The 14,029-nt window shown below is 48.5% G+C and overlaps 1 protein-coding gene across 2 annotated transcripts in view; it reads left to right on the forward strand.

The window, feature by feature from the left end:
* Elmo2 (engulfment and cell motility 2) overlaps positions 1–13,814 on the forward strand; it is a 39,879-nt gene extending 26,065 nt beyond the window's left edge. Inside the window, exons 11-21 of one of the 2 annotated variants that reach the window (XM_004636072.3) lie at positions 4,186–4,308; positions 4,645–4,779; positions 5,363–5,467; positions 5,546–5,654; positions 6,097–6,233; positions 7,820–7,983; positions 8,082–8,194; positions 8,368–8,475; positions 8,834–8,916; positions 11,130–11,207; positions 12,341–13,814. In XM_004636072.3, coding sequence (XP_004636129.1) covers positions 4,186–4,308; positions 4,645–4,779; positions 5,363–5,467; positions 5,546–5,654; positions 6,097–6,233; positions 7,820–7,983; positions 8,082–8,194; positions 8,368–8,475; positions 8,834–8,916; positions 11,130–11,207; positions 12,341–12,541 — 1,356 coding nt within the window. In that variant the 3' untranslated portion in view covers positions 12,542–13,814. The remainder of the gene's footprint in view (positions 1–4,185; positions 4,309–4,644; positions 4,780–5,362; positions 5,468–5,545; positions 5,655–6,096; positions 6,234–7,819; positions 7,984–8,081; positions 8,195–8,367; positions 8,476–8,833; positions 8,917–11,129; positions 11,208–12,340) is intronic. The other variant, XM_004636075.1, reaches the window with a different exon arrangement.
* Positions 13,815–14,029: the final 215 nt, after the last annotated feature.

The raw sequence follows: 14,029 nt of genomic DNA on the forward strand, positions 1-14,029 counted from the left end.
CCAACATATTTATCCACAGGGAATTTGTTAAAATAGGCACCAAAGAGGAAAGCAGTTCACTCAACTCCCACTCATCGTGAGCCTGATTTGTGTGGGGTACTGACAGAGATGAGTAGGAGTATTCTTGCTCTCTTAAGACCTTGTGGCCAAAAGCTGGGTGTGGTGGCACACGCCACCCAACATTTAGGAGGCTTAGGCAGGAAGGTTGTGGTGAATCAAGGCCAGCCTGAACTACTTGGTGAGCCCTTATCTAAGAAAAAAACCTCGTAGTAGGAAAGACAGTGACGATAGCACAGAGGTCAGTGCTGCGCTCGAGAGTCGTGATCTGGGAGAGGAAGGAGAGCTGCGCTGAGCCTTCAGGGATGTACCTGGCTGTGCCTGGGTGCTAAGTAGAAGAAGGACTAGGGTTTCTGAGAGCAGCTGGGAACAAGAAGGACTTGTGGTTGGGTGAAAGGGGAACAAGGGACAAATGGGTTGTGAGGCTGGAGCGAGTGCAGAGCCCAGTTCAACAAAGGCTTCAGTCTTATTCCTAAGCTGCTTGAGGGCGTCTGCTCAGGCAGAGGAAATGACCACGTTAGCATTTTAGTAAGAGCTGTGTGCTTCCTGGAGGGGAAACGAGGGAGGAAAGCGGGATTTCTAGGGGTAGTAGGATCTGGACAGAGGTCTCCTTTCCTGACCCCGCAGTGTTGACATGGGGTATGGGAAGGCAGAAGTAGGCAATCAGAGGAGACAGGAGCTGAGGAGGAGAGCCAGAGATCTGGATTAAAAGAAAGCAGCTTTCTCAGCTGTCAGAAGCAAAGGTGTCTTGATCACGGTCCTCATTGTTGGGACAGAACACACCTACAACTTAAGGAGGATGAGGTGTCTGAGTGGCTCACAGCCTCAGGAATCTCAGTCGTTGCATGATCTGCCAGCTTCCGGGCAGCAGCAGCATGGTAGAAGGGCCTGGTGGGGAGAGCTGCTCAGCTCATGGCAGCCCAGAAGCAGGGGAAGGGGGGCAGATAAGCTCTCCCCCTTGCACCCAGGGACCCACCTCCAGCCAAGGCCAGTCTCACAGCATGAAGAGCTCTGAACCTGTGGTCCAGCACCACCTATTAGCACCTGAGGCTTGGCAGGGGCATGCCCATCTACACCATAAGGAAAGGAAAGCAGAGAGACCACAGTGAAGGGCATAAAGGAAAAGTCAGGCATCAAGAGTGAAAGGCTTAAAATGCTGAACATGGACTTTGGAGCCGACCTGGCCTGCTCTGTCATTTTCTAATCTGCTTTGATCTCAAGCAGTTCACCTCCCTTCTCTGGGCTTTTGATTTGCTCATGTGAGTGTGAGGACTAAATTCACCAGTACAGACAGTGCTCAGCATGGTGTCTGGCACCTGGCAATCTTTGCTCTGTAGGCAGAACAGGACTTGAAGGTGAGAGAATTTGTGAAGTAAGCTCTGAGCTCTTGTGCATGGATTGGTCAGCTGCTCTACATCTGCAGAGTCCCCAACTCCTCACTACTGACTGCTTCTGTGGCGGTCAGAGGCCAGCTAGCAACCTAGCAGGAAGCCCCCAACAACAGCAACAACAAATACTGGAACATTGCTGTGACAGTGGACAGCTTCCCAGACATTGCTGTGTGTAGCCTGAGCAGCCATCAGGGTGCTGTCCACTGTACATGAGAGTCAGGTCCTTGCTGGGGCAAATGAAATTGTGCTTGAGAGTTAGCTGCCTTAGTGAGTGTGGAAGTTCAGCTCATTTCTGGGAAACCCTGTGATCAAGCAAAGATCCCACTGTAGGAGATAATTGAGCATGGAGACTGAGGGTTAATTCATGCTCCCTGAAGTCCAGGGTTTTAGCAGAGTCAGGCAGCCAGAGAGCCTAGGCCTCGGCATGCATGCTAGCCAGGTGAGCTCAAGTGAGCCTTTGGAGGAAACCTCTGAAACTGCAGCTCATCCCGCGGGAGCTATGCTGCCTCAGACCACTGCTGGCTAATTACCTTCCCGTCATGGTGTCTCTTCAGTTCAAGAAAGGTGGCTAAGGTGAGAGAAAACTCAAAAGCATGTTGTTTCACCACCATTCAAAGCTGCTTTATAGATTATGTGAGGGGAAAGACTAAGGATGGACAAGTAGAGAGAAATCAGGGTGAAAGAGAGAAGGTACAGTAGAGAAAAAAAGACTCAGGTGAGGCAAGGGAGAGTTGTGGAAGGAGGCCGGAAGCAGCAGTGTAGAGAAGAGCCCTGAGCCTGGAGGAATGACAGTGCTGGGGAGGTGAGAGAACCCCGGGGGCCGAGCCAGGACAGCTCTCCTGCAGGAGAAATAGCGCATGTGCCTGACCCGGCACTGGAGGCTGGAACAGCGTCCTTCCTCTTCAGAGGGAGGGCAGGGCAAGATCTAACTCAAGCACATTGGCAAGCCTGGAATTGATGGCGATGTGTCTGAAATGGTCATCACCTAAGCACTGAAAAGGAGTCCAGAGTGGCTGAGGAACAGAAAGTATGACTTTAATATGAGTTGAATCTAAATACCTATGTTCGGCTGTGGCAACTCAACTGAATGCATGTCTGGAGTAGGAGAGGCACACAGCGGGGAAAGAGGTCTGGAGCAATCCTGGCCGGTAGAAATACAACTCCATTCATTTGGGCAGCGTAAAATGTTCTGCAGTGTGCCAGCAGTGTTAAAAAAAAAAAAAAAAAAAAAGGCGTAGTGAAAGTGAAGCTTAGTGATACGGCTTATTCAGCTCAAGATACCCAAAACATCATTTCAACATGTAATAAATAGAAAACATTACTAATCACATATGTTACATTTTCTTTTTTTATACCGAGGCTCTGAGGTCTGGTGTGCATTTCACACAGCACAGCTCAGTTTTGACTGGCCACGTGTCAAGTGTTCACCACCACACGTGCCTAGTGGCCACCAAATTAGACTGTGCAGGTTTAAAAAGATTGATCTAGAGCCAACGCAAGCTCTAGCGAGTGCTGATCTAAAGTACCAGGGAGCTTTGAAAAGAATGGTTTAGAGCTAGAGGGCTCTAGAACAAGAGTGCACCGCAGAACTTTCTGTGCTAATGGAAACGTTCTGGGCCTGCACTGTACCACAGCCACTAGCCACGGGGCTAGTGCCACTAAAGAACTGAATTTATCATTGTAAATAACCACTTATGGCTCATGGCTAACACTCTGGACAGCGTACTTCTAGAGATGACCCCTGAGTAAGAGAACCTAAGAGACACAGAGGTTACACACACAGGAAACTGGACAGGAGGCTCATTTGAGCAACAAAGGAGCCAGAGTGATGGGATTCAGGATAGTAGTTTTTGTTTGTTTTGTGGTACCAGGGATTGAACTCAGGACCCTGCATTTGCCAGGCAAGCGCTTATTTTACTAAACTATGTCCCCAGCCCAGGATAGTAGTTTAGATAAGGAAAGAGACCACTGTAATGTTTAGGGAAGCAAGGAGGAAGAACAGGTCATCGCAGGAGAGCAGAGTAGTGAGGTTTCTGGACATCAGGACAGGGAGACAGCCTGTGTAAGAAAGACAGAGGGATGGAGGGAGTGTGGGAGGAGACAGGGTGATGTTGAGCGCCGGGTCAGAGGGAGTGATGAGCCACCACAGAGGGTGGGCCAGAGAGAGGAGGACAGAATCAGAGAAAGGAAAGTGACACACAGGAGGGGGAGGTGGCATGAGTGGTTGGACAAGAGAATTAGATATTTCCCCATTGAGTAGGTAGTTCAGTTTCATTTAAAGAAGATGACCTTTTCTAAAGCCTGTTCGCTGGGTGATACCATCCAAGATGTTTTTATTTTTGTAAGAGAAAGTGGCAGTTTTGCATGCACTCTTGGTTGTTCTGGATTCAGTAATCTTGTGAGGGCCCTGACTGGAGTGGATCCAGTCTCCTGACCTCAAGGACTTGCCTCTCCCAGCTCTAGTGCAGCCAAGGTCAGGGGCCCTTCGTCCCCCTCTGCTCAGTGGTGTGCAAGGGGAGGGACTGCTCTGGGCTTGCAGTGAATCATGTCCGCCCAAGTCCAGGCCATGCATTCCCCATCCCCTTCTAGAACATGAAGTCCCTCTACGTGGGAGGGAACTGGTTCCCTGCCTGCTACACTTTTTTTTTTTTTCCCCACTAACATGAATGTGTCACTTCAAAAAAAAAGAAACAAATAAAAGACAGTTCAGCCCTGTTTCCTGCCTTTGCTTTTCTAGCATGTGATCCGAGGGAATCGCCCAATCAAAACTGAGATGGCCCATCAGCTGTACGTCCTTCAGGTCCTCACTTTTAACCTCCTGGAAGAAAGGATGATGACCAAGATGGACCCCAATGATCAGGCAGGTGCTAGTATAGCAGTGCCGTCCTGACTAAAGGCATGCGCTGTCTTCTCAGCTGGGCCGCATTCCCCGCTCAGTCTGCCTGTCGGGCAGGCAGTGTGTGGGTGGTCTTCATTTACAGAAGTGATTTGCATCTGCTCTGGGAAATCTAGCGGTCTGTGCCTACTGGGGCCTCTAGGAGCCAGGCCGTTTCTGCCCTACTGAGGTAGAGGTAATGCCTCCCAACAGACAGACTCACCGGGGCCAGAGTTATTCCTGGGAGACCTGAGCCATGTTCGCATCCTTGCTTGCCCTGGCCAGCTCACTTGCCTGCTAACTATCTGCATCTTCACTCAGGCACAGAGAGATATTATATTTGAACTGAGGAGGATTGCATTCGATGCAGAGTCTGACTCTAGCAACGTCCCTGGGAGTGGAACTGAAAAACGCAAAGCCATGTACACCAAGGACTACAAAATGCTGGGATTTACTGTGAGTACCCCAGAGCACAGAGGGTGGTAGGCTGTCCTCCCTACTGATCAGCAGCCACCAGGCAGCAGCCTGATAATTCCTCCTTCGTAGTGGTGGCCCTGCAATAAATAGATGACAAGAAGGAGGAAGGTCATGGCATTTGGTTTGCCTCGCAGTGGCACATTTGCAAGTTTATATGCAGCATTCGGTTTTGTAAAAGAAATTCCTAAGTAGGAGACCCCGGAAGATCAGGTGGAGAGGGCCCTGTTCCCCAAAGAAGTTACATTCTTTGCAAAGCTAAGGTGACTATTTCGTGGTAGAATATGGCTTGAGGGTGGGGTTACTTTGATGAATAAGAGTTCACTGCACACCCACTCCATACCTGCAAGCATGCCAGGTTCTGGGGATACAAGAGGAGGCAACTACAACCTCAGTCCAACTCTGGAAGCTCATGTAGTAGTACAGGTCGGTGTGTGAAAAGAGCTGGGCCTGAGCAGAGTGAGTACAAAGCGCTGGCAGTGGAGAAAGCAGGGCAGTAGGCTTCCCCACAGCTCATTCACACACAAGGACACCACCTCGTCTCAGCTTGGGTGTGTTTCTCCAGAACCATATCAACCCGGCTTTGGACTTCACCCAGACTCCTCCTGGAATGCTGGCCTTGGACAACATGCTGTACTTGGCTAAAGTCCACCAGGACACCTACATTCGGGTAACGACACGTTGATCTCATTCCCCATGCCCATCTCTTGCCTTCCTCCCCTAATCTCCCTTTCTTCTTGCCCCACAGATTGTCTTGGAGAACAGCAGCCGGGAAGACAAGCATGAATGCCCCTTTGGCCGAAGTGCCATCGAGCTCACCAAAATGCTCTGTGAAATCTTGCAGGTTGGGGAACTGCGTAAGTGTCTGCAGCTCCTTCTTCTTTTTCAGCCACTGTTGTCTCTAAAAGCCAGGTGACACTGGACATATGAACAGTTAGGTATCAGTGGGACTGGGTCACCTTTTAGGGTTTTCTAATTATTGCATGAGGTGATGATAATCCTTATTCTTGCTTCAGGGAGCCATGGCCATTACTTTGAACTGGTAATTTGAGCTCTTACAGAGGCTAACCCATGCTGCATGTCAGGGCTGGCTAAGTCTGTAACAGGGTAGAGGCAGACCAAGAAAAACACCCTAAAGCAGCTGAGGAAATGAAAAGCCCAGCCCACTCTCATTGGTAGCCACTGGCCTGCTCTGCTCTTGTTCCATGGGTCTTTGGTGCAGGAAATCCAAGGTTTGGATGTGAGCTTCTGGCCCCCTAGAGGCAAAAACCATCATCACTTCACTATTCTCTTCCACAGCAAATGAAGGCCGCAATGACTACCACCCCATGTTCTTTACCCATGACCGAGCATTTGAAGAGCTCTTTGGAATTTGCATCCAGCTGCTGAACAAGACCTGGAAGGAGATGAGGGCAACAGCAGAGGACTTCAACAAGGTCAGTGTCACCAAGTTGCTCTGAAGCCTGTGGATGGAGACAGTCCTTCCTATCATATGACAGTCTCAGACAGCTGCCCAGAGCCTGGAGAATCCCTGAGCTAGAAAACCAGCTTGGTCTGCCCTGCTGAGTCACAAGGTGAGGCAGTGGAGAGCCTCGGTCCTATCTGGCAGTGCTCCCTCTGTGACCTTGAGGTGGTGTCTACCTTTTGGTGCCCAAATCTTTCACTTTCTCAGTGAAGCCAGTACCTGAGCCCCCATCTTCCTTAGGAGTCAGGCCAGTAGCAGAGCAGAATAGCTGCGGGCTGTTTGTACCCTACTATGTGCAGCCTCTGGACTGCAAAGATTAGGAGAGGCAGAAGAGTGGTGCTGTGCTGTGCTGTGCACGTCATGGGTGCTTCATTTTCATGCATTGGTACTTTCTGGGTACTTTGTCCATGTGGAGCACTGTACTAGATCTTCACAGGATGACAGTCTAGGAGCTGACTGTTTTAAAGTTGATCATCTCATCATAAAAAAATTAGAAAAGGTCAGTATAAAAAATAAAAAGTTACCTATATGTCCTCTAAGCAAAGACGCCTGATTTTGTGTTCTCCAATCTTTTTTTTTTTTTTCAGAACCGGGGATCAAACTCAGGCTCTTGCACTTGCCAAGGAAGTGCTTATTCCATTGAGCCATCTCCCTGGCCCCTCCAATCTTTTAATAATTGTTTTAGGGTTAATGCCCCACAGCATGCAGGCACTGTGCCAGCCTTCCAGGTAGCATCTTCTATACTTTACAGAAGCTCGAGCGGAAAAAGTGTCTTTTTTTTCTCATTTAGTGGTGAGGGGATAGAGGCTCAGAGATGTCCAGTGTCTTGCTCAGGGAACAAGGACTCAAAGACTTTGTCTTAAAGCAGAGTCAAAATCTGAACCCATTTCTCTCTGACTCCAAAATTCTGTGCTTGTAATAACTCTGATACCAGTGACTAATTCAAATATACAGGAATTGGCCTGGGGATTTAGCTCAGCGGTAGAATGGTTGCCTAGCAAGCTGGAAGCTCTGGGTTTGGTCCTAGGCGGCAAAAACAAAAAATAAACTCCCCTTAAAAAACATTTCAACCAAAAAAAACTACAGCAAAATCAAATATACAGTAGGGCTAGGGAGATAGATGGCCCCACCTTGCACGTGCTGAGCCGGCCACTGAAACCAGGCCTGGTGGCATACATCTGTAGTCCCAGCGCTGGGGAGGCTGAGACAGGAGGATCACTATGAGCCCGAGCTGTGTAGAGACCCTGTACCAAATAAATAAATGAAAGATTTTTAAAAAGAAAGAAAGAGGGCTGGGGAGATAGCTCAGTAGAATAAGCGCTTGCCTGGCAAGCGCAAGGTCCTGAGTTCAATCCAAAATAAAAGAAAAGAAAAAGAAATATACTGGAAGTATCTGTCACTTAACCGAACTCCACTAGCAAGATGTTCCATAGAAAGTTAGTACACATTTCCCAGCGGGTATCTAATCAACTCACCAAGATGAGAGAGCCTTGGTTTCCGGAGCCAGCCAGTCTGTTTCTCAGAGCGGTGGAGTGAGTCACTGTCTTCTTTCCTTAGGTCATGCAAGTGGTCCGAGAGCAGATCACTAGAGCTTTGCCCTCCAAACCCAACTCTTTGGACCAGTTCAAGAGCAAACTACGCAGCCTGAGCTACTCTGAGATCCTGCGACTGCGCCAGTCAGAGAGAATGAGTCAGGATGATTTCCAGTCCCCACCGATTGTGTGAGTGCCCTCAGGAGCCTCAGGGAAGGCTGTCCCCACTTCCGTCTTCAAGGGTGCCGTTGTCCCCATAACCATACTCTGGTGCGTGTCTACCCCAGGGAGCTGAGGGAGAAGATCCAGCCTGAGATCCTTGAGCTGATCAAACAGCAACGCCTGAACCGGCTCTGTGAGGGCAGCAGCTTCCGAAAAATTGGGAACCGCCGGAGGCAAGGTGAGAGCAGGCATGGGCACCAGGCTGGCCCTCACCCACTGGCCTCCCTCCTCCCCGGAAGGCGCCTGCCTGCACAGTCCCTGCAGGGAACAGGCAGGCCACTGCTGTCCAGCCCTTTGTGGACCTTGGCCTTTCCAGTGCTTTCTAGCTCATCTGCTTGGCTTGTGTTTCAGAACGGTTCTGGTACTGCCGCTTGGCACTGAACCACAAGGTCCTGCACTATGGTGACTTGGATGACAACCCTCAAGGGGAGGTGACATTCGAATCCCTGCAGGAGAAAAGTAAGTTCATTTCTCTGTTGTTATGATAGTTGAACTCATCTGCCTGAATAGTCCTGGCTATTTCACTTCTCTGCTCTCGATTCCTCATCTGTCAGGGACCATCCACCTTGTCTCACAAAGTTATACCCAGTGAGCTCTGAACATAGCTTCCTCAAACCACACCTGACTGGAAGTGACCAAGAGGGCAGGAAGAGTTCAAGGCCGTGCTGCATCTCCACGCTCCCTGAGCTTGTAGAAAGCTTTGTGCCTGGGAGCCAGAACTTCCTGGCAGTCTGCCCCAAGCTTCCCTTCCAACGCTAGGGTGGACACCGACCTGCTTGAGCGTTCGGTCCAGATACTAACTCCCATCATTTATCAGTTCCCGTTGCAGATATCAAGGCCATCGTCACTGGGAAAGATTGTCCCCACATGAAAGAGAAAAGTGCTCTGAAACAGAACAAGGTAAGAGCAGTCCTTCCCTGAGTGGGTCACAGAGCTAACTGTAGAGTGCAGCTGGTGGAGGCTTGGGGGGAGGTTCTTGTTCTCTTCTCTCCTTTAATTTATTGTGGAACATTCTGTAGAGAGGAATTTTGAACATACACAAAAATTGAACCCCATGCGTACATCACCTAGCCTCAGCAACTATAGCCCATTCTGTCATCCACTTGCTCCTGGTGACTTTGAAGAAAATCCCAAGGGTCACATGGTTTCATCTGTGAATATTTAAACCATAGGACTGACTGGATATTGTAGCTGATACCTGTAATCCCAGCACTTGGGAGGCTGAACCAGGAGGATCCTTGCAAGTTTGAGGCCAGCCTGGGCTATAAAATGAGTTCAAGGCCAGCCGGAACTGCATAGTGAGGTCTTATGTCAAAAAAAAAAAAAAATAAGGGCTGGGGATATAGCTCAGCAATATAAGCACCTGCCTGGCAAACACAAGGTCCCTAGTTTGATCCCTGGTACTGCATGCCGTGCTGGCCCTGGAACCCCGGGTGTGTGGTGCCAGCCCTGGAACCAGGCGTGGTGGCGCATGCCTATAATCCCAGGACTGGGGAGGCTGAGACGGGAGGCTCACTATGAGTCTGAGCTGCGTAGTGAGACCCTATATCAAAAAAATAATCATTAAAAAAATAAAAAATATATAGGACCATAATAGCTTTAGCTCACCTAAGATGAAACTAAAAGTTATTTTACATCTAATTTCCATTCATTCTTGAATGTCCATCAGTTACCTTATGAATGTCATGGTTTCTTTATTAAAAGTCTGCTATGGTTTATATGTATAGGGGGCTGGGGAGATGGCTCAGTAGGGTAAGTGCTTGACTGGTTTATATGTATATACACATATAGGCACACTCATTTTGTTTAAATCAGAATTCAGGTAATGTCTGCCCTGTGGTGAGTCTTAAGTTTCTTTTTTTTTTTTTTATTTTTTTTTTAAATATTTATTTACTTTTATTTATTACATTTATTTATTGTGTGTGTGTGTGGCCAGCTCAGCCCACCAGGGGGCGGGTCTGGCTGGCATGTGGTGCTGGGGATCGAACCGCGGTCCCTGTGCTTTGCCAAGCTTGTTTCAAGTAGGTGCTTTAGACCACTGAGCCATCTCTCCAGCCCAGTCTTAAGTTTCTTCATTCATTCATAAGTTCCCTCTCCATCTTTTCCATCTTATTTTCTCTGCAGTATATTAGGTGAAGAAACCAGGTTGCTTGTTTGGTCATTTCTCAGAGTCTAGATTTTGCTGATTGTCTCCCCAAGGAGTAGTTTAACCTGGCCCTGTCCTAGATCTGTAAATTGGTAGAGGGATCTAGAGGTTTGATTTGGTTGGGGTTTAGCTTTTTTCTGGCAAGCCACATCATAGACAGTATTCTGTTCCCTTAAGAGGCTCATAATGTCTGGGGGTCTCGTCAGCAGTCTGTGGCAGCTGGGTGTGGCTCAGGGCCTCAGCCATTAGTAAGTTAAGGTTTGTAAACTAGTGCCACTCTCCCTGCACCTTCTCCTTTTTGTGTGTGAGCTGAACTACTTCTCTTAGAAGAAACTTGCCCTTGTCTACTGTGAGTTTCCCAATGGTACCATTTATGTAAGAAAAGAAGATAAATGCTTGATTCTTTCATGAGCCTGCTTTTAAAACAGTGAGTTAGCTCCCTGGTATATAAATTTTTTTTTGTCTGTGCTTTTTTTTTAGTATTATTATGAATTTAGAGATTTAAATAAATTATTTATTTCAGTCCATTGCACTTATTTTGTGGATGTTCCAACTATCCTAAATTTGTCTGCAATATGGTTTTTTTGTTTGTTTTAAACCATCAGCACTTTCCTGTGATAGTTAAGCATGAGAGACGGTGAAAGTCAGTCATCTTGGTAATACAGAAAAACACTTAGGGTGACCTCCAGCCATGAACTCTGGCGTTCATGGTTCTGAGTGCTGGCGATAATTTTTATCCCATCTTTACAGCGTCACAGTGTGATTTGGGCAAGGGTGGATGAGCTAAGGTTAAGGTTGTGTTACATGCCTAGTCATACCCGTATGCACGCCTGGGGGCTCTAGCGCTGTCATGCCTGCATTGACACATTTGGTGATATGCCACATTACTAGGACTTGGCCAAGATTTTGGTATTCAGACTTCAGGCCATTCCATTGTCCCAAGTAACTGAAACCCTTTCTTGTTTAGGAGGTGTTGGAATTGGCCTTCTCCATTCTGTATGACCCTGATGAGACCTTGAACTTCATCGCTCCTAATAAGTATGAGGTGAGTACTGCCTTGGACAGCACAGCCCCACTGACTCGTAAGCAGAAGGGGAAGAATGCACAGCACTGGCGCATCCCCTGGGAGGCAGACGGCCACAGCGAACTGTGAAGCATCAGCGGACACTGGGGATCTGCCACATCGTGAGCCTTTCCTCACTCCCTGGGCTTGCCACATTACTTTTTAGTGACAGCTCTACATTGTCACTAGAAAGACAGGGCCAGTTAGGGAGAACTTTTTTGCCTGGGTCTCAGAAAATGCTCTACCCTTCAGTCTCACATGACTCTTACCCAAACAGACTTGAGGGACAGGTCCTTCCTCCTAGGGGCACCCAGTCACATGTTGTAGTGGGTTTTGCCTGGGCTTTTAAACCAGATGGACCTGGTTCTACTGACAGGGACCTGCAGTTCCACTGCAGCCCTGGAAAATACAGCTCTCAGAGCTATCAGTGGCGCCTGGAGGCTCCTAGGACAGGTGATGTATAGACACAGCCTGAGCTGCCAATGAAGTCTCGTTAGGAGGAAGTGAGGGACAGGTGGGGAACAGGTGAACAAGGTATGAACAAAGGGAGACAGCAAGACAGGGAACAGGAAGAACTAGGGAGTTCTGTGCTGCTCCCTCTCACCATGAGACCCTCCTGCCCAATTTTTTGTTTACTTTATAAAACAAACTTGAGATCCTGTGGTATCCTTGTTTGTGTCCTGCTTTTTTCTTAACCTATCATGTGTTAAGAATGGCTCCCTTCCTATGTGTAATCTGGGGAATGCCTGATTCACTGGTCACCAGTCATTTTCTGGTTATGCACCTCACTTCAAGTAGGCAATCCTCTCAATTTTCATTGCATTTTTAGGTCACATTTCATATTTTTGTAAGCGCTTCCCTGGCAAGCGCAAGGGCCTGAGTTCAATCCCCGGTTCTGCAAAAAAAAAAAACTCTAATGTAAACCCCTCATAAATACCAGGACTCTTGAAAAACTAATGATCACCTCCCAATTTATCTTTGCTATTATTCCATATCAGTTTTTCCTATCTGAATGGTGCTGAAAGGGACTGTGTACATCCCATCAGAACAGGAACCTAGGCAGGATCTGCAGCCCTGCGACTGCTATGTAACATTTTGCAACTCGCTTCCCACAGTACTGCATCTGGATTGATGGCCTCAGTGCTCTTCTTGGGAAGGACATGTCCAGTGAGCTGACCAAGAGTGACCTAGACACGCTGCTGAGCATGGAAATGAAGCTGCGGCTCCTCGACCTGGAAAACATCCAGATTCCCGAAGCACCACCGCCAGTGCCCAAGGAGCCTAGCAGTTATGACTTCGTGTACCACTATGGCTGAGCCTGGGGACACAGACCACAGTACCCAGGAAGGGATAGGGGCCCAGGAGTGACACTCACAGTCTGGTGCCTTGTCATTTGCATATATGGAATCTGTAGTGATCATGGTGGCCAGTGAATGTCAGCCACTCTGGAAACCCACTTTGGACCACCAACATTCCTCTTGGTCCCTGTTCAGTAGGAGTCATGAAGGCGGGGGCCTCTGCCCTCTCAGTCACCGTGAAGCCTGCGACTGGGCTGTGAGAAATGAACAGCTGGTGCCCTGGCCCTCCAGCCCCCACACTGCATTTAAACTGGGTTTAACAGCAGCCATTTTCCTTTTCTTCCTGAGCCTGCTCTGGTTGGCCAGAGCCCATGTAAGCCAGGACTGACCCAGGAATGGCTGCCTGCAGAGGTCCAGTGTGCTGGATGCGTTAAGAGTGTTGAAGTGACTGCCTTAGAGTAGCTCATGCCTGTGGCTCAGATCTGAGTACAGGCTTTGGGCCTTTACTTTTGTCTTTGTGAGGGCTCACTGTAGCCTCATCTGGTGCCAAGATGTTGCTGCTTCTGAGGTTTGGCTTTGACATCTCTGGTCTAGAGCTATCAGCTCTTTTCTTGCTCGTGTAGGTTATCAGGGCAGATGAAAGTTCTTACAATCTCCCCATCTCATGCTGGCCATGTAGAGACCTACAGGCTAAATCCTGTTCTCTTGCTCTCCAGGAACACTGCAGGGAAAGCCCAGCTGAGACTAGGGCTAGACTGTGGTGAGTACACTAGATTCCAGCCCCACCCCACATTTATAGCTTTCCCTTCGTAGGTGAGAAATGTCCCACTAACCTGACAGCTCCCTTCAGGTTGTTTCCCTTTGGCCTTCCAGACTCCAGAAGTTTGCCTTCCCTTCCTCTCCTTCCTAGTGCTGTGGTTTCTACCACTGGCTGTGATTCAGGGAGCTGGCTGAGGCCACACCTGTGCCATGGGGCTTCCCTGGTGCTGTAGCACTTGAACCACACTCACAGCCTGTGTCTCCCTGGACATATGTTAACACGGTGGCATTCAGTATTTGTAGCCTGGCATGGTAGGTACTACCCAATGAAGATTGTATTATATATTTTCTTTACTATAGGCCATACTTATACAGACATGTATATATATTTATATAACACCTACCTATCCTAGGATGGAACATTCGGGAGGAAAAAATGCTTGCAATCGTGAGCCAAGAGTGTAACCAGAAAGCATCAGGAGCTTCCTGTCAGTAACCATGTTTTCAATAAATATCTTTCCTGTACAAACTGGTTCCATTAACAGCTGTTTGTCTGTACTTGCTCCCTGCCCAAGGGTGGAGAGTCACCCTGACAGTCTTCATTTCATCGTGCCTGGGAGACTGCAGCTAGACCCCGCAGCCACTTTCCAAGGGCCCCTTTTTCTGCCTTGTCCACACACTCAGGACACAGACCTGCTGGTTAAGGACGCTTGCAGATTGTTGCACTTCCTGCTCAGCGCTGCCAGG

The sequence above is a fragment of the Octodon degus genome, unplaced genomic scaffold (assembly GCF_000260255.1).
Source record: "Octodon degus isolate 3935 unplaced genomic scaffold, OctDeg1.0 scaffold00077, whole genome shotgun sequence".
Taxonomy (NCBI): domain Eukaryota; kingdom Metazoa; phylum Chordata; class Mammalia; order Rodentia; family Octodontidae; genus Octodon; species Octodon degus.